Here is a 26,027-nt window from a genome sequence, read left to right as displayed (position 1 = left end):
TCGGGCTAGTTTGACTCCGGTATGTTGTAGCTGACGTACATGCCGGTAGCTAAACATTTTAGCATGGATTGCAGAGCTTCAGTCTTAACCAAGTAGCCTTTTTTATTTTTAAGCTACAGTTTATGTATGTTTTAGTAATCACGTAATATATATTTTACTGTACACTTTGAGTATAACGTGTGACAATCTTAGTTTAGCTAGCTAGCTAATCTTGCATGAAATAGCTAGTTAGCTAACATAAACTGGTCAGCAACTTTAGCTACAAACTCCTATTCACAGTGGAAATGATGGGGGAGGAGACCCAGTCCCTTCACCTGGATAAGGGACTGTCTGTAAAGGAAGAGGAGTTAGGACAGGCAGAGGGAAAGATGAGCCAAGTGGAGGATGCACAACCAGAGGAGGTTGAAGAGGAAGATGAGGAGGAGGATGAAGAAGCATTGCCACACTCTGAATTTCTGGACATCTTTGAAGAAGGACTGGCTCGCCTTGTACAGGACCCTCTACTCTGTGACCTTCCCATTCAGGTTGGTGACCTAATCCATACTGGTGAAATGTATCTATTTGATGATGTAAAGTTCTCCAGCCTAACCAATTTTTCACTACTTTCTGTCACTTTCCTGCAGGTGACTCTGGAGGAGGTGAATTCCCAGGTTGCCCTGGAGTATGGCCAGGCCATGACTGTCCGTGTATGCAAAGCGGATGGCGAAGTAATGCGTGAGTTTCTGGCTGATCTTTCTAAGTAGAATACCTTTTTTTTCCCTCTTTGAGCAGGTCAAATGAATTATACTAATGTGTGTGTAAGTGAAATTCCAATGTGTGTTGTTCAGCCATAGTGGTGGTGCAGAATGCTACGGTGCTGGATTTGAAGAAAGCCATCCAGAGGTTTATGGAGCTTAAACAGCAACGGGAGGGAGGGGTGAAGCATGTCAGCTGGTAACACACACACACACACACACACACACACACACACACACACACACACACACACACACACACACACAGTCTTGTACAACTAACCTTGTGGGGACACACAATTCAGTCCCATTCTAAATCCTATTTACCCATACCCTTACCCTAACCTTAACCCGAAAACCTAACCCGAAAACTAACCCTAGCTCCTAACCCTAACACTAATTATAACCTTAACCCTAACCCCCCTAGAAATAGCATTTCACCTTGTGGGTACTAACAAAATGTCCCCAGTTGGTCAAATTTTTGTTTGTTTACTATTCTTCTGGGGACTTCTGGTCCCCACAAGTATAGTTACACACACACACACACAGAGTTTTGCTTTTCTTGTGCAGGAGATACGTATGGAGAACCTTTCATCTCGTATTTCAAGGAGAGAAGCTTGATGATGACAAAATGAAACTAAAGGAGTAAGTTTCAATCAAACACCATTGTGATTATATTACATAATGCACTGCTTTTGTTAACTGAAAACAACATTTATTGTGTTGTTTTCTTGTCAGTTATGGGATCAGAAACAGAGATGAGGTGACATTCATGAAGAGACTGAGGAAGAAGTGAAACACAGGTACAGTAGACTTCTGAATTATGATCTCATTCTGAAAGATGTTCACAGGCTGATGGTATGCAAAGTGGTACCATATAATCATGACTGTAACTAATAACGTGTTATGGCTGTGTGAATGAGAGAAACGTTATTGGAAAGGACCACTGTCTTATGTTCCTGTGGCATTTTTCCATTATAATAAGATAATGCACATTTTGAAAGGACTCAACATTTGTATTTCTTGCACTCCCAATCGGAGTATAACACTTGCAACCTTTTTAAATAAATATTGTATGTTTCTAATATTATTGATAATACATTGAGTTGAACAATGAATGACACTGCTCTATGCACTTCTTACTTAGATCTCACTACCGTGGGGAGTCCTGCCTACTGTCAGTTGCCTGCACTGTCCCCGTTGCTTCAGACCTCTATTTTTCAACCTGCAACTATATTCATACACTGACATGTTTCAGTTGATGTCTAAAAGGTTTTTCAATTGACATCTCAAAAGTTTTTACATGTTGTAGATATGATTGTGTGGAATGTTTTGCATGTCTCAATTTTTTATTGTTTGGACATATTCTCTTGTCATTTTGTACAGTAAAATTGTGCCACTTCAAATATGAATAAAGGCTTCAGTGCTACCAAAATGCCCCTGAAATATCACCTAAATACAGTGAATATGTTTTAGCTTGAAATCATTTAACCAAAGCTGGCTGTGCAGCCTGGTCTCACAACGTGAGAGTAGAACCACAATATTTAAATATCTCCTGTAGTCCTTGTTTAAAACAAAATATTACACTATTTCCTGGAGTACATAGAGGAGCATCACATTTTCCACAGCACAAGCTGGGAGCAACCATTGAAACCCGGTAAAAATCTATATTGTCTCATTACAGTAATCATTTAGTTTGCAGCAGCTAAGATGGATAAGAGAAAATGTGAAATCTATTTCTTATCTTTGCAATTTTGGTTTTTAGTAATGTTGGTCACAATCTATCTGACTTGTACAAACATATTAGAACGTGATCTCCTCACATTAGTTTGTCTTGGTATGAAATATTTTTAGATGTGCATGGTTGATGCTTACATTGATACATAAAGTTAGTGCTATGTCTTCTTTTGGCTTGTCATCCAAGTGTTGGATAACAGGAATAGATACATTCATATCAATTCTATCTAACTTCATGACCCAATCATCTGAACTTGCTTGGAAAAATGTAATTGTTGGCCTAACACTATATAGTTCAAGCTTCAGCAAGGTTCTGGGTGACTGGCATGTGCTTCAGACTGGGCTTCTTGATTGGTGGCATTGACTGGTGGTGTATGTGGCAGGTGGTAAGTCAAATAATTGTGAAATGTTCCACCTTTGTGATGTCTTATCTGATGCTGGTGGTTATTTTCAGCTCCCAGGATGTCTGGGTCTACTGAGCACAGGAAGCTGGAAAGGATCTCCATGGAGTTGAACCAACTGTCATTAAGGAGGCAGCAGTTTAACGACCGCAGGAACATGCTGACCATCCTGCAGGAGTTCAGGAACCGCTCCAACCACAATAGCACAGGTAAAGAGGAAATTCACTGTCTAGAACCGCTATTATTGAGTAAATGCACATGGCAGGCATGGATGTACTGTGTGATGTGGCCTCTAGCTATAACCCAGCAGGGCTGATGTGTTCTATCACTGACTCCCTCTGAGACTTGTATTACCTCTCTGTGTCCAGCAGAGGGCTCCAAGGAGCAGATTGAGATTCAATGCATCGACCAAGAACTACAGGAGCTGTCTGAGAAGAAGAGAGAGCTGCAGGAAAGCCAAGATAACATTCTCCATTCCAAGGACCAAAGAAAAGGTGTGTCTACTCTACCTACTTTATCGTGATACAGTCCTCACACAGCACTCTCTTAATACTCAGATTCTGATCATGATTGTCTCCCTTTAGTGTCCTTTGCAGAGTGCATCATCAGTCAGGGGGGCTTGTCTGTTCTCCCTGACCCCTCTGTTGTCTTTGTTGAAGCTCCACCCTGTATACCAGGTGAGTCACTTGGACTGAGAGTCAAATGAGGTTTGAACTTGTTCATTTGTGGGTTATTTCAAGCGGTACCCCCATTTTGCTACAATTATTTTCCTGGCCTGTTTAGATCAGAGGCTAGTCCGATAGATGAGTGATGTCATATGGTCACACCTACACTCCCTCCATAGCTCCGAAGGTGATCCTGGACATCCGGAAACTTCCTCCCTGCTCATCTCAGACCCAGTGCCCAGAGTGTCGACAGTTCATCACCACAGAGATTGTCACTTCAGTTGGCAATGTGGCCTGTCTAGTCTGTGTCACAATGTCTATACTTGGGTGAGTTGACCTACATTGTCTTACTGCTGTGTTACTAACAATAGTCTGCCATCTTTGAATGCAGGATGTCGACAATGAGGTGTTTTCAACTCTATGCTTCATCTAGAGTTGGAGTTAGTAGGATATTTCGGTTAACAAAGAATAGGAGGACTGCTTAGGTCTCACCTAAGTAGAGGTGCCAACAGGTGCTCTTCGGAGACTACATTCCAGTTATTTGTTTCCTGCAGTACTATGCAAATTTCAGTTTGGACAAAAGCCAGTGCCTTTAGGCTAGTGTCATGTCTGATAATCTCATCACCTGATGGAATCCAAAGTTTGAAACTGTTGTTTCTGGTCTCTTCTCATTCAGCTGTGTGGCTGGTTGCTGCCTTATCCCTTTCTGCATTGATAACTTCAAAGATGTCACGCATAGATGTCCTAAGTGTCGAAGTTCAATAATCACCATCACAAAGCTCTGAGGTAAGGGCCCACATGCACACAGAGACTGATAAACAGGTCTCAGACTGGGATTGGAGATCTCCCCTTGTGATGATAAGGCATCTACCATGGATCTGAGGTGACCCATTTAGGGTTCAGGAGACACCCTGTCCCATCATGCAGGTATAGGACAGCAGTGGATGAGGGGGAAATGGACAATGGATGTTGAATTGAGCCAAGCCATAGTGAAACAGGTTCTGCTGAGTGAGAAGTGATCATAAATTCCCAACAACTGTACTGTTGGTCAGTGTCACTCCTATCACTCCTGTGATGATTATGTATCCATACTGTGACAACTGTGGCTGGATACTGTACATTTTAAGTTAGTATTTATTGCATTGTTCTTAGAATAAAATGTCTTCATCAATGCAATTTATTAGAGAACAACTGCATTAAAATGTTTTATTTTTTATTTTTTTTATTGTACTGCAAAAACCCTGTGTGAATTGTAAAACATCAGAGGAAAATAGTGTTTCAAGGTATGTGAACTCTAAAGCTGCATGTGAATTATCCAAGCCTAGTGGTGGCTGTGTTAGGGTTTGGAACTCCTTGATAAATGAAATGTCACATGATTTTATTTACTAAACACAACTGAATGATTTTCACACAATGTACATTACCATTTTTATTGACACAAAAGGCTATATATACATAATGGGTATACAGTAGTACGCATACTGTATACACCAAACAGTCTTAATACAAAAGAGCTCAGATGTGCATAAAATGCATGACATAAAATATATACACAATGTGCAAAATGTATGGCATACTAAATATGTATCACCATTGCAGGGGGAGCTACACTAGTATAGTACAAATTAAATTACTTCTGGTTCCAGCACATTCTCCCTTTCTTTAGTTTGGACACGTGATCAATGGGTGACAGACTTTGAGTAGTAAAATGAGGCACTGATGCTTAAACAAAAACAAAGTTGTGCACAAAGACAATGTTTTTTTGATTAGCTACCCATTTTTTATCCACTCGGTGTAAACTGCTTTGCAATTTAAGTGCTTTTGTCTGTTTTTCTAACAGCAATGTGTGAAATTGAGGCTCTTAAAGGCCCAGTGCATTCAAAAACATTTTGATTTTCCTGTATATACACTGAGTGTACAAAACATTAGGAACAGCGTCCTAATATTGAGTTGCACCCCCTTTTTCCCTCAGAACAGCCTCAATTCGTCAGCGCATGGACTACAAGGTGTCGAAGCGTTCCACAGGGATGCTGACCAATGTTGACTCCAATGCCTGCTTCTCACAGTTGTGTCAAGTTGGCTGGATGTCCTTTGGGTGGTGGACAATTCTTGATACACACAGGAAACTGTTGAGCGTGAAAAACCCAGCAGCGTTGGAGTTATTGACACACTCAAACCAGTGCGCCTGGCACCTACTAGCATACCTCGTTCAAAGGCACTTAAATCTTTTGTATTGCCCATTCACCTTCTTGAATGGCACACATACACAATCCATGTCTCAATTGACTCAAGGATTAAAAATCCTAATTTATCCTGTCTCCTCCCATTCATCTACACTGATTGAAGTGGATTTAACAGGTGACATCAATAAGGGATCATAGTTTTCACCTGGATTCACCTTGAAAGAGCAGGTGTTTTGTACACTCAGTGAGGTTGGAATAATACTGTGAAAATGATGATAATGCCCTTTTAGTCTAAGAGCTGTTTAAAAATACCTCCTGAAATGTCAGCCTGTTTACGTGGGATGGAGTTTTGGTTTGCCTGGTGACATCACCTGGCGGTAAATTAGTTAATAGACCAATAAGAAAGAGTTCCAAACAGCTCTGCCAATAACAGCTAATTTTCAGTTTCCCCCTCCCTACTCAGACCACTCCCAGACAGTCCTAGCAACATTATTGCTAGAGAAATTGCTCTTTGCTAAGAAGCGGTTTTATTTTTGGGGGGATCATTTTAAGTGAAAACAATCATAGTAAGGTACTTAATTGTTACTCAGAAATGATTTGATATTGAGATAAAAACGGCTGTATTGGACCTTTTAAGTAATTTTCTTTGGTAGGGGACAGACAGGTAGGCTATAATTGATCAAAACCATTGATTACATATTTCTTTAGCACCGTCTGCAATGTATTTCCAAGGAATGCTTAAGCTGTCGTTGGTACTTACTTATCATGCTGAATAGTGTTTTAAAGCTTCTTCCATTTTTTTGGGCTCTACTAAATTACATGAACATTTGAGTGTCAAAGACACCTGAACCTGCAGGACTATGGCCACAAATATTGCTAAGCTGATCACAAATGCACAAGACAGCCTTGAACCACCTCTGCTGATTCACTGTGACTCACTGGCTTGTCAAACTGAATGATGTCAATTTGTCTGTTCTCAGTATATCAGCCAACTAAGACGGTATATTGAAGAGAGCCATGGAAATGCTGAGGGGAATTTACTGGCTATATTTCTGGCAGTTCCTAAAGTCAAAACAAGCAAAAGCGATATGCAACACAGATGTGCAGTGCACAGACACACACCAGCTCTCACTCATGTGCACTGCACACCACACATAAACAAGCAAAATTCAGCTGATCTGTACATTGGGATAGATCCACTCCAGACTTGACAATAGGGTTGAGAGAGAGAACATTTTCAAAGGCTCTTTTGTCAATCCTATAAAGGACATAAGCCTAGACCTGGCTAGGTACAGCAGTGCTGTGGGATGCTGTGCCACCTATTGTGACCCCATGGACACTAAGGCAAAGCACGTTGCAGTTTGGTAAACAAACTCACATTGGCCCTACGCTCCCCACACAAGAATAGAGTAAGAACAACAGCTGCCAGAAATGTGACGCCTCTCAACTTCTAATTCAGATGAATTCAAGAGTTCTCAGGCCGACAGCTCTCTTATTGTCAACCAATGACACTAAATGTGGGTTTCGTGCTCTCACTGTTTTATCTTACATGATATAAGGCTGCTTACTGTTAACACTTCACTTTAAGTAGTCGTCTGCTTCATTTTAGTGACAACACTATCAGTCATTACTCTGTGGAAATTCTTTGGTTGAATTAAGTGAAAGCAATGCCTTGATAATAGCAATATATTTGCCGAAAGGTCTTATAAATAAGGCACAATGCAATATGTGCAGTCTTTTAGCATCTGTGTCCCATTTCCTCCTATGATGGGAATCGCATGGGGGCACTGAGTAAAGCAAAGGCAGTTATTTCAAAGCCATAATGCTAAGCTAATACCACATTCCAATAGGTCATTTACATACACAGGACTGTAATACAGCTGCCTTAGTGATGTATGCAGCAGAGCAGACAGACTCCTGCTACTGTAGACATAGGCTTATAATATCTCTCTGCGCTGTCTGTCAAATTTATCACGAAAGTCAGTCAGTAACCATGCCACTGTGGCGCAGTCAGAACCAGGCGTGAAATGTTCTCTAACACCTGGGTCAACATCTGTTTCCACTAGCAAGTTCTCATCCTGAGCCGGGATCACATTTCCTGGTCCCACTCCTTATCTACTGTAACGCCCTTTCAGTAGAGACCACCCTTCCTCAGACCAGGTCCTCTTCTGAAAGAGACCACAGGGGGAGATCAACCTAATCATACCACTGATCTATACCACGGTCAGCCCAGCGGGTGCTTTGCCTTCCTTAGAATGAGTGGCTGTTATGAGGGCCGATACCTCAGAGGGCTATATTGTATATCCAATGAGGAAGGCGGGTCCATGCCTCTAGCACTCTGAGCTGCTCAGAGCAGTGAGATCCACCACCACTGCTGCTGTAACCCTGCACAGAACTGCCCACAGAGACTCAAGGCCAGCAGCACTGCACTCTCCTCCCCCACCTCCACTGGAGGAGGACTGGGCTCTCCGTCTCACTTATCAGTATGTGTGTGTCTCTCCCTGACAGCCCTCTGTCTGAACAGGCCTGTTTGGGGGCAGGGGGTCACATTGATGCCCCTTAGTCCCAGTGTAGCTGCAGGTCATGGGAGTCCAGGAAGTCAGAGGAGAAGACCCCAGACGGGGGAAGGCCCAGTGGGTTGAGCCCCCCTGTCGGCCCGGGCATGGTCAGTTCCAGCCACTCCATGTTGTCCAGGTTGGTGTGGTCCAGGTGGTAGCTGGAGGGGGGTGCACTGATGTTGTTGAACCCGGTGGTGTCTGACTCCATGTCCATGGGGGAGTGGGGGGAGTGCTCCAGCAGCTGGCTGTGCAGCTCCTCCATCAGCCTCAGTGTCCGGGGCTCAGTCTCCCCAGCCAGCGTGCCCTCCAGGAAGGCCTCCAGCTGGTTGTCTGTGGCCAGGGCTGTCAGGCTGGGTGGGGCCGGGGGGTTCAGGGTGGGGATGGGCCGGGCCACCTGGATCTGGGGCGGGGGGCGGGATAGCACCGTGTTGAAGGGCAGGGTGGTTACACTGGCGGTCACAGGAAGCAGCTTGTCTGGAAAGGAAGGGTCCTGTCTGATGAAGGGGGAGATCTCTGTAGAAGAAGGAACATGGGCGATAATGGATTAATGGACAGGAAGGGACTGATAAAGCTGTCTCAATGGAGAAGGAGACCCCAACTATAGTCAAGTATTTTTCTCACCTCCACTCTCGATCAACACGTCAAACAGGTCGTCCATGTGCTGGCTGGTTGCAGTGGGAACCTGCATAGACAATAAAGACCAGTCAAAACCTGCCTTAATGCCTAACAGACCTAGCAGGTCAGTCCAGTGTGTTTTAGTAGTGTTATACAAGCTCTATTACCTGTGCAGCAGTCTGCATTCTGCGTGTCTGTTTAACCGCCTCTTCGTAGCGTGGCGGGTCCTTACTCTTTGGGACGTGGTTTGAGAAGTTGGGCTGGCAGGGAGAGGGGGACTGATGGACAGAAAAAACAATGAGCTCTAACCCCTATAAGCTGTAAACAACCTATGCGGTTCACATATTCAACACAACTAAATGAATACATGTAGATAAGATGTGTATACGTAATACAGTATTTAAACAATACCTTGTTTGTTGGACCATTGGGGACTGCTTGGTTGGACGAGGCCCTGGAAGGGGACCTGCTCCCTGGGGAGGTGTTTAGGAAACACTGGGGGATCTCTGTCTGACCTGGGCCTGCTCTGAACTGGAACCCAGAGCCTGAGGTGGTGGTGGTGCACAGTGGGACTGTCGTCTGTAGAGGAATGATGAACAGTGGTTAACCCCGTGGTACACGCTCCCTCTGGGACAGATATACTGGTCAGCTATAGTAGTAAACACTAGTGGTTAGACAGGGTAGACACTCTCTCTGGGAGGAATAAAAAGTGTTTATGTAGTATTATGTGGTAGTACACATTCTTTAGGAACACAATAAAAGGCATGGGCTGTTGGGTATCAGTGCAGTGCTAAAAGCTGTGTGTTTCTGGGTGTGAGAGCACTCTTCAATGAGTGTTGTGATGCAGTTGCTGTTGCTAATTCTGGCTGGCTGTCGGTTCGGCCCAGTGCAGCTCTGCAGACTTGGGTTCAAATAGTATTTGACATCTTTCAATTAAGTAGTGTTTGCTTGAGCTTGCATTTGAGTGACCGATGGATGGGGTGTGCACTTTTGGGACTATCCAATTGGTTTAATTATGCCAGACAAGCCCAGTCAAGCACAGCTTAAGTATTTGAAGGAAAACACATGCTATTTGAACCCAGGTCTGGTCCTATAGAGACTACAGCAGACAACATAGTCTACTGTGCTGACTGCCTGGCCGTCAGTCAGCACCTGCTCCAGTAACCGGAGCTTAGACAGGCTCCGGCCCTCCTTTTGATGTGACTAGGAGAGGAATTCATCACCCTGGCCAGGCCTGCTATTACCTTGGCAACACACTAGATAAATTACCCAGAGAAGAGCATATTAAAGAAGTTGGAGAGAGAGACTCTCTGCTTTCAAAACACGGCTAATGCCCTAAGAAATGTGATTAGGCCGGCCCATCACAATAGAATGTAATTTATAAAGTGCTCTGGAAACGGTGTTATACCAGAAAAAGGGCACAAAAACAGGATGTGCAATTTATTCAGCGGAACAATTCATCCACAGACAGCTATTTATTTAGTTGTGGTTTGGTGCAGCACACAGCCCATGGAGAGTACTATAACCCAATACACAGAGACACTACAATACAGGTGGGTAAAATGGTGGCTGCTGACAGTAGCTTGGGGAATATCCCACTCTAAATATGGGATTGGAGTAAAGTAAACCAGATATTCTGACCTGAGCCATACGTTGGGTCTGGGTGGTATGTTGTTGTTGCTGGGGTGCTGAGGCCTCTGTTTTCTGGATGAGGCCTGGAGCTGTAGTGCTAACTGTGGTCTGCAGGACCGGGTCTCTGACCTGCAGCTTAATGCTGTTGTTCGGTAGCTGGATGGTGGCAGTGCTGGTGGGCAGGGAGACAGGCAGCAGGATCTGTGTTCCAGGCTGGCCAGACAGCGGGGTCTGAGGCTGGGGCTGTCTGATGACCTGAGGCACCTGCTGGTGGCTGATGAAGAACTGAGGCAGGGGGGACGTCTGCACCTGGCCTGTGCCGGGCTCCTCCTGTTTCACCACTGCGAGTGGGCTATGCGCAGGGGCGGAGCAGTTTGAGGCGGCCCTGCCCTCTTCTTTGACCAGGGCCATGGGGGCTGGAGGGCTGGGCTGACCCCTCTTCTCCACCTCTAGCTGCATCTTCAGCTCCTCCACCAGCCTCTGCTCCTGCTCCAGCTTCCACATCAGCTCCTCGATCTGACGCTCCTTCTCGTGCAATCGCTGGTCCTTCTCTGAGGTTCTGGTCTCCATGGGGCTGTCCTCCAGGGGGCCTTGGTGGGGAGACGACCCAGAGGGAGTGGGCCGAGCTGGGGAAAGAGCTCCTGGCATCCCAGCCTCCTCCATGCCCAGGCTGGAGACCTCCGAGGGCGCGGGGGACACAGGGGGTGTGGAGCTCATGCTCTCCGGCTGTGGGGCCCCTGTGTGGCCTGTCAGCTCCATGGCAGTGGCAGCCTGGCTGCTGGGGCTCTCCTGATAAGGCTTTAATCTCTCTATCAGGTCAGTCTTGGTGCCAGACACCGGAAGACCTCGCAGTTTCAGCTCCATCTTCAGCTCAGCTACCTACGGGCCAGGGATAATGAACAGTTATGAGTCTTCATCATAGAAGACAAGCCCTCTCAATAAATCGCCATACAACATGTCACTGCCTAGGTGATGTGCTGTGCTCTGCCCTGTAATATATCTATGTTTGAGTAAAATAAGCTACTGTATGTTTTTATGGAGCAGGCTTGAGCTTCACCTTCATTTCATCCAGGTTGGCAGGTAGGACACCAGGCTTGCGGTTTGTAAGAGTCTGGTTAGACCGTGCTGGGGCAGCGCTGGGTAGAGAGACCATGATGGGACTGGACAGACTGCTGCCACTCAGAGACACATTGGAGCAGCTGTTCTGACCCTCCATCGACCTGTAGGAACACAGACAAAAGGAGTAGGGTTCAGTGTTTAGTGTTCGGATGGGAGAAAGAGTTTCCTGTATGTCCCATCATTCACATTCAACAGTCTCCATCCAGGACAATGAAGACAGGAATACTATATCTAAGACAAACAGAAGCTGTGCAGGAAACGGATGTGGCAGATTACATCACTATTACCCAGGTGTGGACTTATTCTGTTAGGATTGTTTGGTAAATAAAAAAATCATGACATTGTTCAAAGGAAACAATGTTTGTCTTCCAGGTGTAGCTATGATGTACTGACTTCCCTCAACACAAAGCTATCAGTCAATAAAACTACAACTAGAATGTGAGGGCTAGCCACATTACTTGGCCTACGGTATGCAAGCTGTGGTAACACATTACATTCCAATGTCCTTTTTACAGTGGGCCATACTTAAGTGGGGCAGGCAGGATGGCCTGGTAATTATAGTGCTGCTGCTGCTGGCTCAGTATCTGCAGCTGGAGGAACTGCTGCTGCTGATGCAGTAGCCTGGCGTAGGCTGAGTCCATGGGGGCCTCGTTGGGCTCCTGTTTCTGGTCCGGGGGGATGTACTGGTGGTACTTGAGCTTCTTCACCCGCGGCTTGGCGTCCTTATTCTTTTTACTGCGGCTCTTGTCATTGGGTGTCTTTGGCTGGCTTTGCTGCACAGGGAAAAGAGGAACGGTTACAACCTACTGAATACTATCTGGGAGGAGCAGTGAAATGTTTTCACTGAAAACCTCAAAGGTTCATCTCATAGAGTGGTTTGTGGACATTTTTGGTGATCTAAAGCCTGTTCTGACTGTTATGGATAATGTCTAAACATCTTGCCAGTATTGTGAGGCTTGTACATGAAATTGTGCCCATTTCATACTGTAGTATCAAATTAATATGTGGGACGTTGTGATAACGCCCAGTGAGAAAGACAGGATGGGGAAATGGAATGTGGAAAGGGATGTGAGGTGACCCTTATTGTTCAGTAACTAAATTACAGGATACACATTAAATGGCTTGGCATTTGGGAGGTAGATCCAAGCCATATAAATATCATAACACCAATTCAAGTTGGTTTATGCAAACACACAGCCTCAAATGTATTCCTCCCTGTTCTTCAACACTGGAGGGGCAGAGCTCAGAAAATATTAATTTGCTTTGAGGGTAAAGGATTATGACAAATGCCCAAGTTATTGCTTTACTCCCGTCTTTCGCTTCCATCCTTTATGCCCTGAAGGCTAAGAGTAAGCCTGTCACTTAACCTTAATTGAAGACTGAGAGCGGCTGGCAGTTTAAATTAATGGATTTGTGAAAAACTCCTCCAGGCCTTGTTGTGCTTTGAACCACATTTGACTTGGTTGAACCGTCACTTTCGACTCGTCTCTGCCTGCACTGACAGGCTCTTTCACTGTGACCGAACACAGCCCCAGTGTTTGTCCTCTGACATCTTATCTCTGATTACAGTTCCAAAGGAAGCAGCATGAAAACCACAACAGATCAGAGAGAGAGAGTCAAATATCAGAGGTGACTTTCATGTTTACAGGGTATATTTAGTGTTTGTAGGAAAAGCTTGCTCAGCTAACTGGGATCCAAAAGGAACCAAAATATCTTCATTGCTGAAATAAATAGCTTTCTGTGCCAAGAGAAAGAAAAGTTTGGTTATAGCTTGTAATGTGCTCAGCTAAATGCTATAAACAAATGTATATTTAATCGTTGCACATTTCCATGATTTACCATACCTTTGCCACAATGTTCAAGTACTCTCCATCACTTTCTTTCAAGTTTGTGGCTCACCTTTACTAACATGGGCCCCGGCTTTAGAGGGGCAACAATGGTGATTGGCTGAGGCGTGGTCACCAGGCGATTGTTCTGATGCTCATTGGTGGAGACTTGAGAGAAGTTGAGGAAGTCTGTTGTGGACTGGGAGGTAGGTGGGCAGTGCTGAGATAAAGAGACAGATAGAAACCACATGGCCCGTTCAGTAAGGAGGGGAACAGAGGCCTGTAAATCCCCCTCCCACACTAAGCCACAAGGGCAGAGCAACTGGAAAAAGACTAACAAAAGATGGATGCCTTCTAATACAGAAAAAAACAGAGGAGGCAAATAATATTTTCTAGCAAGCTAAATTTGATATACAACTTGGTGCACTGGGAGACTATTATTCAGGCCCAAAATGTAGAAATAAAAATATTTACGCTGTTAGTCATACCATAACACAATTTAAGATGGGTATTTATAGGTGGTGAGGTATAGCGATGGGACCTACCTGCATGGTGATGGAGCTGGTCGGTTGGGAGGTGGAGGGAGCAGCAGGGGCCTCTGTCTCCCTGGGGGTCCTGGGGGAGGGTGAGGGGGCAGAGGAGCTCTGGGACTCCTGGCTGGCCGGCTGCTCTGGGGACAGGGCGTCGCTGCTGTCCTCGTCAAAGTTGTACACATCCAGTGTTGTTGTCTTGGGGAAGTCATTCTCCACCCCACCATCTGTGCGATCTGCAACGTAACGTGCAAAAGCACAGCTTATTAATTACAAGTAGACCAACGGAGAGAGGTTTGTACTAAGTTGTTTCTTATGGTAGTCACTGGAAATGTCTCAATGCTGTGTTAGTCGTAATAGGCACTTTCAGAAATCTAGACTATACAAAATATCTAGGGAGTGGGAGTTGAATGATTAACTTCGCCCTTAGCCTGGAGATAATAATGTTCTCTACCGGTGACGGCGTCCTTGACGAGGCTGGGTTCCACAGGCAGAATGTTCTTGACCACCAGCTCCATGGGGCCGGGTCGCTGGGCCAGCTTCTCATTGAGGTCATCAGCCAGCCTGGCTCTCTTCAGCATCATCTGAGTGGCCTGCAGTGAGGCCTCCGCATGGGTCTCTGTGGGACAGACAGCAACTCATCAGTAACTGCTAGTCTACCTAGAACTCACAACAGTACTGTTCTACTACTGTGTGTCTCACAATGGAGACTGTTTAAGGTGGTATGTCCTCATACGTCAAAGACAATCAATCAGACAACTGATTGTAACATCTAAAGTTGTGAATATTTAACATCCTATGGATTGTATCCAATAGGGAGGGATACAATTTCACAGGATCCTCCTCTTCCATCATCATCTCTCTTCTGAGAGCTAACTTGACCAGCTAAACGTATATTGACGTTCTGTTGGTACAGTGAGGGAAAAAAGTATTTGATCCCCTGCTGATTTTGTACGTTTGCCCACTGACAAAGACATGATCAGTCTATAATTTTAATGGTAGGTTTATTTGAACAGTGAGAGACAGAATAACAACAAAAAAATCCAGAAAAATGCATGTCAAAAATGTTATAAATTGATTTGCATTTTAATGAGGGAAATAAGTATTTGACCCCTCTGCAAAACATGATTTAGTACTTGGTGGCAAACTCCTTGTTGGCAATCACAGAGGTCAGACGTTTCTTGTAGTTGGCCACCAGGTTTGCACACATCTCAGGAGGGATTTTGATGTGTGCAAACCTTTTTGTTGTTATTCTGTCTCTCACTGTTCAAATAAACCTACCATTAAAATTACAGACTGGTCATGTCTTTGTCAGTGGGCAAACGTACAAAATCAGCAGGGGATCAAATACTTTTTTCCCTCACTGTAGTTGAGTATGCTCTGTATTATCTGTCTTCTCTACAGCCTATCATAAAGCATACAGTACATGGTAGTGTGGTTACCTTGCAGGATGTGCATGCGAACCAGCTCTGAACGTTCAGGTCTACTGCGGATTTTGTGCTTCAGGAAGTTCTCAGTCTGTAAAAAACAACAGACATTTTTATTTTATTGAGATGATATGGAACGGCACATGCATGTGATAGTGTGTGTTTATCTCAATGAAGTACAATGAACACTAGTGTTAGTGAAATGAGTTTGTGAGGTCTTACCCTGGACCTCTGCAGGCTGCGGATCTGTTCATGGAAGACAGCAGGGCATTTCAGTGCTATGGGAGGGAAGAGCAACGTCATATACAGTGAGCTCCAAAAGTATTGGGACAGTGACAATGTTTTGGCTCTGTATGAAATGATACAATGACTATGAGGTTAAAGTTCAGACTGTCAGCTTTCATTTGAGGGTATTTTCATCCATATCGGGTGAACCGTTTAGAAATTACTGCAGTTTTTGTACATAGTCCCCTGATTTTAGGGGACCAAACGTATTGGGACAAATTCACTTATGTGTATTAAAGTAGTCAAAAGTTTAGTATTTGGTCCCATATTCCTAGCACGCAATGATAACAGCAAGCTTGTGACTCTACAAACTTGTTGGATGCATTTGCTGTTTGTTTTGGTTGTGTTTCAGATTATTTTGTGCCCAATAGAAATTATTAGTAAATAAGAATATAATATGTTTCTAAACACTTCTACATTCATGTGGATGCTACCATGATTACGGATAATCCTGAATGAATCGTGGGTAATGATGAGTGAGAAAGTTACAGACGCACAAATATCATACCCCCAAAATATGCTAACTTCTCACCATTACAATAACAGGGGAGGTTAGCATTTGGGGGGTGGGGGTGGGGTGGGGGGGTCATATGCCTCTAACTTTTTCACTCATCATTATTCATGATTCATTCAGGATGATCCATAATCATGGTAGCATCCACATTAATGTAGAAGTATTTAGAAACATATTATATTCTTATTTACAATAAAAGTGACTGCAAAATGAAACAATTCAATATTTACCATTCATTTCTATTGGGCACAAAATAATCTGAAACACAACCCACAACCAAAACAAATAGCAAATGCATCCAACACGTTCGTAGAGTCACAAGCTTGATGTAGTCATTGCGTGCTAGGAATATGGGACCAAATACTAAACTTTTGACTACTTTAATACACATATAAGTGAATTTGTCCCAATACCTTTGGTCCCCTAAAATAATAATAATAATAATATGCCATTTAGCAGAAGCTTTTATCCAAAGCGACTTACAGTCATGTGTGCATACATTTTTAGGTATGGGTGGTCCCGGGGATCGAACCCACTACCCTGGCGTTACAAGCGCCATGCTCTACCAATTGAGCTACAGAGGACTATGTACAAAATGTACTGTAATTCCTAAAGGGTTCACCCGATATGGATGAAAACCCCCTCAAATTAAAGCTGACAGTCTGCACTTTAATAGTCATTGTTTGATTTCAAATCCAAAGTGCTGTAGTACAGAGCCAAAACAACTACACATGTGTCACTGTCCCAATACTTTTGGAGCTCACTGTAACTACTCATAACTTCTAATGGGTAAAACGTCAACTCGTCATCCTGAAAGTTGATGACAAGCTGATGACAATAAGGGAGAGACAATAATGTGTGATATTTCTTTGGAAGAGAGGATAGCCTTGATACTACACAATAGCTGACGGGAGTAGGACAGGATGTCTCTGAATGTTCCACTCATCCAACTAGTGAGACAGTCAGGCTGAGACTTTGATCTCATCAGACACACTTATCCTGCTGTTGGCACGGCACGGCTACACCCATTAGTCACCTCTAGCTAACACAAGCACTGTTTGCTCTCAGCACATACACACTGAGGTCTGAACACACACTGATCAGGGGTTCTTCTCAGTCAAAGGGTGTGCGTTAAACTCAGAGGAGCAGAGCTAAGCATTCCTGAGCGTCACCCAAGCCCTGGCCTGCATACCTATTATAAGTCCTCTGTGTGGGAGAACCAGAGCGATTCACCCAGTGTCGCTGGCTGGGAGGTTCCTGTGCGGCCTGTGCTAGGGCCACAGTGATGGTTACTGACCTCCAGTGCAGGCCCAGTCGCTGACTCATACAGCGCTGACTATGGAACCTAATAAGAAGAGCTTAGAGTCCACATGGAGGAGGCCTCTTAGGGCTGGACAAGAAAAGACAGTGCACACTCCCAGCACTGAGAGGGATCTGGTCTGGGGCTCCTGCAGCTCTAGCCACAAATCACTTAGCTACACCCACCACTGTTCTCCCTCTCTCTGTCTGCTGTCTGCTTTCTTATCAGTGTGTCTGCTCTAGTCTGCTCTCTTTTATTACATACAACCCACTCCCAGAGAGACTGATCCAGTAAGGGCAGCAAGAGGAATGATTCTGCTCCACTTTGCTGACTTTGAGAGCCGGGTGTGGAAGTTTTCAGTATGCCTTTTGGTTTCTGGTATGCCACTGGCCACCGATATATGCCTCACTGTGGGTTAAGACCTTGGGCCATTCCGAGTATTTATTTATTCTACAAACATCATGACGAGGTTTGTGGTGGAGGGTGGTCAAGACATCAGTGGTGGCAGAATTCCACTCCTGTATGGTTGTCATAATAGTATCAAATCAGACAACATGTAGTTCAATGTATGGTATTCATTGAGGTAATAAATATATCACATTTTCTGAGAGCATTCTGGAACCAAGACCCACTTTAATTACTGTGGTGTGGGTGCAGTTATAATTTTCCAACATGCCAGACCATTAACCTTAACTCTGGTAGAAGTGAGTTACAGTATATTAAATCCTTCGTGGTTTGAGAGTGGCGGTGCCCAATGCCCAGTGGCTTTACTCACGTGGCATGATGCCCTGCTCCACTAGCTGCTCACGGGTGCGTCTCTGCTGCAGGCGTCGCTGGAGGACTGTGGGAGAGAAGCAGAGATAGGTTAGAGGTCAACCTATGCACAACTAGCCTGGTCCCAGATCTGTTTGTGCCGCCACGCCAATGACCATAGGAGTTAGCAAGACAGCATAAACATACCTGGGACCAGGTTACGACAACCTTCCATTTACACACTAGAGCTGGGACGATGAACCGAAAATTATCAATACCAATCACTTATCGCAGGGATTTTGCTGATATAGTTTATTACGATAAGTAGCCTATACTAGAGAAATCTGAAGTTTGAAATGAAATAAGTTTGCTGATATGGGTGATTGTTAATGGAACAACTGATGGCTACAACCATCAAACTAGTAGTAGTAGTTTAAAGGATAAAAAAATATATATATGTGGTGCTGCACCATATTGCGATAAATTGGCAGAATTTTATAATATGAATGTGCACCTGTGACTGGTGCACATTCATGTTACAGAATTCTGCCAATTTATCGCAATATGGATTTTTGTATGCCCAGTTCTACTACACACCCAACCCACAGATAAAGGCAGTAGGTTACTTAAGACAGAAACGATAGGAGGGAGGTTGGTCGTGGGAGGATGGGTGGGTGTATATAACGCGAAGGTCTAGCAACCCAAACATTGCGTGTTTGAATCACATGATGGACAACTTTTACATTTTAGCGAATTAGCGACTTTGTAAATACTTACTACTTTTAACTACTTAAGCTAGCATGTTAGCTAACCCTAACCTTAACTCCTAACCTTAACCCCTAGCCTAGCTAACGTTAACCACCGAGCTAACCTAGCTAACAAATTGAAATTCCTTATGAAGAACATCGTGTACTGGACACGATTCGTTATGAAGAAGAAAATCGTGTAGTGGACATGAAAAAATTGACCAGTCACGAATTTGTGTTGACACACCACGTCACAGCCCAGCCAGAACAAAACAGGAAGTCCTGTTCCTCCACATAAGACATCCTCTAGAGACATCCTATAGACTTCCTGCATGGTTAACCTACCAGACTACTGGCAATAACACTCTTCTTGACACTGTGAGTTTACTTTAGAGAGATTACATGGGCTTTACATATTAATATACAAGCTCTCTTCAAATAAAGTGAAGACAATGAAATACTGAGGACGGACTGGGATGCAAATGCAGAGGTAACTTTAAATAGATGTTCAACTTGAAATACAATCATAGATAGACACAGGCAAGGGATGAGTCTTTCTCGAGTACCACTGTAGAAATAACAAACCCTGAAGACTAATTACAGTGCAATGTTCATATATCCGAGTCACCTCCGAGTTGGAGATGATGTCATCCCAGGGCTGAGCGAACTCTGTCTCGTTTGTAAGTGCCGCTCCATAAAAAGTGAGATGCGTAGTCTTGTTTTGGAGGGGTAAGCACTGATCCATTAAGCCGCTGGAACTTAAAAAGACAAGAAGGACTCGGTGCAGAAGAAGTGAAAAATGTTGAGTCTTATGCAGGAGGCTCCAAATCCTTGGATGGCACTCAATATTATTTTACCATCATAATAAACTGCAGTGCGGGCCAAGTTTAAACATGTATAAACAGGCGAGCGTGGACGTGTTATTTCAGTGGAATAACAGTGCTCATCAGGAAAAATATTTGAAGAGGAAGGTGACGATTGATGGTGACAAACGACGCGGCGCTGTGAGGAACGTGGGGACCTTATCGTCACCAAGGCACTGTGTTCATAATGAGGTCGGACGCTGCTGGAGTAGACTGCTCATTGGCTCTGGCCAGATGGTCTACGCACAGTCACACACACTAAACACACACACACTACAGTCGTGGTCAAAAGGTTTGAGAATGACACAAGTATTGGTCTTCACAAAGTTCGCTGCTTCAGTGTTATGAGATATTTTTGTCAGATGTTACTATGGTATGCTGAAGTATAATTACAAGCATTCCATAAGTGTCAAAGGCTTTTATTGACAATTACATTAAGTTTATGCAAAGAGTCAATATTTGCAGTGTTGACCCTTCTTATTCAAGACCTCTGCAATCCGCCCTGGCATGCTTTCAATTAACTTCTGGGCCACATCCTGACTGATGGCAGCCCATTCTTGCATAATCAATGCTTGGAGTTTGTCAGATTTTGTGGGTTTTTGTTTGTCCACCTGCCTCTTGAGGATTGACCACAAGTTCTTAATGGGATTAAGGTCTGGGGAGTTTCCTGGCCACGGACCCAAAATGTCGATGTTTTGTTCCCCGAGCCACTTAGTTATCACTTTTGCCTTATGGCAAGGTGCTCCATCATGCTGGAAAAGGCATTGTTCGTCACCAAACTGTTCTTGGATGGTTGGGAGAAGTTGCTCTTGGAGGATGTGTTGGTACCATTCTTTATTCATGGCTGTGTTCTTAGGCAAAATTGTGAGTGAGCCCACTCCCTTGGCTGAGAAGCAACCCCACACATGAATGGTCTCAGGTTGCTTTACTGTTGGCATGACACAGGACTGATGGTAGCGCTCACCTTGTCTTCTCCGGACAAGCATTTTCTGGATGCCCCAAACAATCGGAAAGGGGATTCATCAGAGAAAATGACTTTACTCCAGTCCTCAGCAGTCCAATCCCTGTACCTTTTGCAGAATATCAGTCTGTCCCTGATGTTTTTTCTGGAAAGAAGTGGCTTCCTCGCTGCCCTTCTTGACACCAGGCCACCCTCCAAAAGTCTTCGCCTCACTGTGCGTGCAGATGCACTCACACCTGCCTGCTGCCATTCCTGAGCAAGCTCTGCACTGGTGGTGCCCCGATCCCGCAGCTGAATCAACTTTAGGAGACGGTCCTGGCACTTGCTGTACTTTCTTGGGCGCCCTGAAGCCTTCACAACAATTGAACCTCTCTCCTTGAAGTTCTTGATGATCCGATAAATTGTTGATTTAGGTGCAATCTTACTAGCGGCAATATCCTTGCCTGTGAAGCCCTTTTTGTGCAAAGCAATGATGACGGCACGTGTTTCCTTGCAGGTAACCATGGTTAACAGAGGAAGAACAATGATTTCAAGCACCACCCTCCTTTTAAAGCTTCCAGTCTGTTATTCTAACTCAATCAACATGACAGAGTGATCTCCAGCCTTGTCCTCGTCAACACTCTCACCTGTGTTAACGAGAGAATCACTGACATGATGTCAGCTGGTCCTTTTGTGGCAAGGCTGAAATGCAGTGGAAATGTGTTTTTGGGATTAAGTTCATTTTCATGGCAAAGAGGGACTTTTCAATTAATTGCAATTCATCTGATCACTCTTCATAACGTTCTGGAGTATATGCAAATTGCCATCATAAAAACTGAGGCAGCAGACTTTGTGAAAATTAATACTTGTGTCATTCTCTAAACTTTTGACCACGACTGTACACACTACATACTACACACTACATACTACACACACACCCAGGTCTGCTCTGTTCTAGTCCCCTGGGACAGTCACTGCGTCTGACCAGGCCAACATGACTCACTCCAGCTAAAATAAACTGGGCAGCTGTGAGAACAAGGCCTGGGAACCATGGAGTCTGGAGGTGGCGTGGGGGTGGGGCCCGGGACTGGAACCCAAAGCATTGTACAGAGGGGGGGACCCGCTCCCACTGGTGGACAGAGGAGCACAGAGTGTCCCAGGGACCCGAGGCGGGGGAGCAATTGAGTCCATTCTCAGAGCCCCCCAAAACTTTACAAGCCCACTGCGCCTCCAGGGCTCAGAACACTGTGTGCCTGCTCCTGCTGCCTATACATGGTTCCCATTACACGTTCACAACAGGGTCAGGTTAGCGTTTTTTGTCATGGATCTTGTTCTGGAGGAAGCTCTGCAGTGGTCACTAGCTGGAACAGCCACAAAGTAAATAAAATCTGATTTTAATCCTAACTTTAACCACACTGCTAACCCTAATGCCTAACCCTAACCTTAAATTAAGACCAAAAAGCTAATGTTTGTCTTCATTAATTTTTACAAATTCTTGATTTTGCAGCTCACCTATCTAAGAGGAAATCGCTCAGTGCTGACTCATGACAATACACGTCAACCTGCACACCAAGGGGGTGCCGACACGGCCCCAGAAAGATCATTCAAGATTGGAGAGAATTACCATTGGTCGGTTTCAATATTCATATTATCCACTCTGACTCGACTGGAAAAGAATGCTAAAGGGCAACTGACGATTTATGAGAACAATAGTGCCATCTCAAGTTGTTATTCTTGACATCAACGTGGCTGTACAGCCCATGCCTGAGGTGCTCCTTACATTTGTTTGACTGATGTCAACAGTGCTGTTCTCAGTGAACCCTGGCTAACCTCTGTGATGCAAGTCTGCTGCACTCCCCTGCTCTCCAGCACAGTATAAACAGAGGTACTTCACAAACCTCAGAGTGTACATAGGCTTTACTAAATCCCTGTCTCCTGATTCTATCTCTAATCCCCTGCCCATGTTCGTCTCAACAAAACTCATCTCTGGACAAAGTCTACCGTTAGATCTCCTGGTCTTACTTTTTTCCTAGAAACACTGTGCATACATATAAAAGAGAATCTGTTTTGTTATGGCTACACTGTTATAGAAACAGTCTGACACTGATATAAGCTATGTTGCCATTACCACTGGAAATATACAGTATTCTCCTTGCAGCTCAGCTGTGCTCCATGACCTTGCAAATGCTAATTTACTTGATGAGTCAGTTTGTTGTTTAATGTATTTTCAAAGATAAGGAATAAAACATCGGCAATAAATTCAAAACAGATCCATCCAACTCATCCAAACATGATTCTACATCTATGACTTGAGGGGACACAATACCTTTTTAATATGACTTACATTAAAGAGTCATATCACCTTTTCTTTACAAACCAAGTTGTTCTTTGAAACACGTTATACTATCAGGAGTTGCCCTGTAAAGGTATGCAGATCACAAACGGAATGTGGAGCTACAGCATTTCCAGGTTTAGAATTTCACTGTGGACTATACCTCTGAGCCAACATACTGTACAGTAGAATGCTATCGTTCAGGATAAGGTACTAACTAAATGGTGACATCATGCTTAGCTGATAGCCTGAGGGTAACACTGGACTCATCATAAGAAGTGAACACACAGTCCGGGGTTTAAGGATCCTAATAATATGATAAGCTATACCTCCCCAGTCCCCTCCCTCATTCTGGCCTCATCTCCTCCCTTGTTTTGACTTTGTTTATTTCTAATAGAGAACAACAACTCTTTACACTATTGTGATGCTGTTAATCTAGTCTCAAACTGACACTGGACATAATGTAATGGCTATTTGTTCTGTAATGCCCTATCATTTCCTGGTGGGGCTCTATATCTCTGTCCCAGCTCATCGTCAAGGTGTTGTCATCAATTAATCAGTACAGATTACTCTGACATCACTGCCGTTGGTCATGTTCAATAGGCCTATAAGTAGCTGTATATTTCATTCAAGGTAATCAAGTTGACTGAAAAGCAAACCTAAACCCATAAAGCCATACACATTTTACAGTAACTCCATTATTTTACTGACAACTATAACAACTATTTGCCTTCTAGTGAGAATAAAGTTTAAAAGTCCTAAACACACAACATTTCTGGAGACAACCGTAGAGGAAACCAAAATGGATACTGATTTATGTTGATACTGGGCTTCATGCCAACAACGTAGTGATGCTACCTAGCAGTCAGCGAGAGAGTGAAGAGGAGCGACAGAGCGAGAGAGAGGAAGAAAGAGAGGGAGTGAAAAGGTAAGTGATAGAAAGAGAGAGAAAGAATGAGGAGAGAGAAAAGGAAAGACCGATAGAGACAGGGGCACCTGATTTAAATTTACCCCTGCAGATGGCGGGGGTCTCCACGTCGAGGCACGCCATAGAGGAGGAGAGAGCCGGGTCACTTAGCGGCCGGGTCTGGAGTCCCATGGAGTGATCAGGGCAGTGAGGAACAAGGACCAGCATGAGGGTTTGGTAATGAGGGAAAACACCCAGCTAGGAGCGTATGATATGAGAACTGTTTCACACAGTCTGGTACGTACAGTCCTTCCCTCGCTCTCCAGTCTCTCCAATCTCTGTCTGCCTGTCTTTGTGTTGGTCTCAGCGGAGCTAGTGTGCGCTCACTCATGCTCTGGCTGGGCTCAGCCAGTAAGCGTCAGGAGGAGGAGGGAACACAGACAGACCAGCCACTGTTAACCCTCTCTGGGTCACTCTGCTCTCAGTGCTCTGCTCTTTCAACACTAGCCTCATTAGAACTAAATACAATGAGTCAAGCAACTTTAATCACCAAAACAACACAGAGAACAATACAACCTTTTGACCAAACCAACCGCTGTCCTAAAAGTCTACAAAAGTAAGTAAAATATTCAACCAAATCATGAAATAGGCTAACTACATGCATGTATTGAAATTCTAACTTTAACTTCTAAAGTCTCACTGAACTGAAGGACTACTTGTGTCTTTCTTGGGCCAAAAACATTGAGTATTTGTGACTTTTGAGTGAGAGAATGAAAAGCTCCATGAGAAAACGAGCCAGGAGTTGTTTTTCATAACATGTTGTGTCACTGGATAAAAATGACTAAAACAAACATGCTGATGCCCCTGGGACATCGATGTTTATCTTTGTCACTTTTCCCAGTTTTAAACTGTGTATTTCTGACATTTAGCACATTCTTGTTATTGCTATCATTTTTCATGTCATTATTTCCACTAGAACACTACACTCAAAGCACAAACATGACATTACTACAATCTTATCTACTGTTTTCATTTTTGTAGACCTGACCGTAGCTGTTGCTGACTAATATTGACGTAAGGGAAAATAATCAATATTTTATTTCGGATTTCAATTAAAATAGATTAAATGTAAACATTAGAAATGGGGGGTGGTTGCATTCAACCCTGTCTCCTTCACAATTTTGTCTAGGAGAACATATATCAATCTGGTCTCTGTGTGCCAGAACAAATAACAGCAAAGAGAAATATCACCCACCCAGAGGAGACTTCTAAAGGGACAACAGGGATGAAAGAACACTGAAGAGTGATAACAGATGAATAGGTGGTCATTTCCAGCCGGTTAGCATTCACATACAGGAAGTATGAGTCATACGCTTGAAGTCCAGATGTGTGTGTCCCTCCCTACTCCCTAACACTGCAGGTTAAAGGGCAGAGGGCAGCCACCATGACCTGGCATGCTGCTTCTATTTCCATTCCAATCCATTTCGTCCTGTTATATTTCACCCATGTCAATGTTCAAGAACGACTTGGGAACCGTCATTAACGTGTTAACCTTACAATACTATAAAATGACACAAACTCATATAGTAACAATAATAAAGATCACTTACAAACCCGAAAGGAAATGACTGGCAGGTACCATGTGTTCAAATGGATTATGGATGCTGCTTAAATGAAAGCAAGCTCCTTTATAGAGCCGGTCCTGTTCCTGATTCTAGCCCCTGTTGTGCAGGTGAATCCACTACAGGGGCCTTCCTCTTAGGAAGAAAGACAGGATGCAGTCAGTGCTCCAGACACCCCAGATGCTCCCTGTGACGTGCCTGACAGTGTCATCTCATGCTGGGGCCCAGGGAGGGTGAAAGAGCCCTGGTGGGGAGGGATTAATGGAGCTCAGACCTGGCCTGCGATTGGATCAATGTGTCTGCAGCCCAGAGCAAGAAGAAAGTGGCAATCAATACAG

General features: G+C 44.2%; 3 protein-coding genes across 3 annotated transcripts; 2 read left to right on the top strand and 1 right to left on the bottom strand.

Moving 5' to 3' along the window:
• The first annotated feature begins 21 nt into the window (after nucleotides 1–21).
• LOC311103978 (U11/U12 small nuclear ribonucleoprotein 25 kDa protein-like) lies at nucleotides 22–2,200 on the top strand. Its single transcript, XM_084145615.1, has 6 exons — nucleotides 22–524; nucleotides 624–714; nucleotides 828–933; nucleotides 1,305–1,379; nucleotides 1,473–1,537; nucleotides 1,882–2,200. Exons 1-5 carry the CDS (start codon nucleotides 285–287, stop codon nucleotides 1,528–1,530), a joined length of 570 nt encoding a protein of 189 aa, XP_084001741.1. The 5' UTR covers nucleotides 22–284; the 3' UTR covers nucleotides 1,531–1,537; nucleotides 1,882–2,200.
• On the top strand, nucleotides 1,917–4,484 carry LOC311103977 (uncharacterized protein). The gene is made up of 6 exons (XM_084145614.1): nucleotides 1,917–2,006; nucleotides 2,926–3,081; nucleotides 3,244–3,366; nucleotides 3,457–3,549; nucleotides 3,717–3,864; nucleotides 4,214–4,484. Exons 2-6 carry the CDS (start codon nucleotides 2,934–2,936, stop codon nucleotides 4,320–4,322), a joined length of 621 nt encoding a protein of 206 aa, XP_084001740.1. The 5' UTR covers nucleotides 1,917–2,006; nucleotides 2,926–2,933; the 3' UTR covers nucleotides 4,323–4,484.
• A 474-nt stretch (nucleotides 4,485–4,958) lies between these two features.
• On the bottom strand, nucleotides 4,959–24,335 carry LOC311104514 (myocardin-related transcription factor B-like). The gene is made up of 14 exons (XM_084146373.1): nucleotides 24,172–24,335; nucleotides 18,302–18,367; nucleotides 15,650–15,705; nucleotides 15,443–15,518; nucleotides 14,455–14,619; nucleotides 14,016–14,236; nucleotides 13,544–13,690; nucleotides 12,170–12,417; nucleotides 11,583–11,745; nucleotides 10,535–11,404; nucleotides 9,305–9,472; nucleotides 9,061–9,171; nucleotides 8,900–8,960; nucleotides 4,959–8,791 (listed from the first exon to the last, which is right to left on the bottom strand). The coding sequence occupies exons 1-14, from the start codon at nucleotides 24,293–24,295 to the stop codon at nucleotides 8,280–8,282; spliced, it is 2,988 nt and encodes a 995-aa protein (XP_084002499.1). The 5' UTR covers nucleotides 24,296–24,335; the 3' UTR covers nucleotides 4,959–8,279.
• Nucleotides 24,336–26,027: the final 1,692 nt, after the last annotated feature.

Source organism: Coregonus lavaretus (assembly GCF_964263955.1).
Source record: "Coregonus lavaretus genome assembly, chromosome: 28".
Taxonomy (NCBI): domain Eukaryota; kingdom Metazoa; phylum Chordata; class Actinopteri; order Salmoniformes; family Salmonidae; genus Coregonus; species Coregonus lavaretus.
Note: the sequence above shows the minus strand (reverse complement) of the source record. Positions and strands in the feature narration are given on the sequence as shown.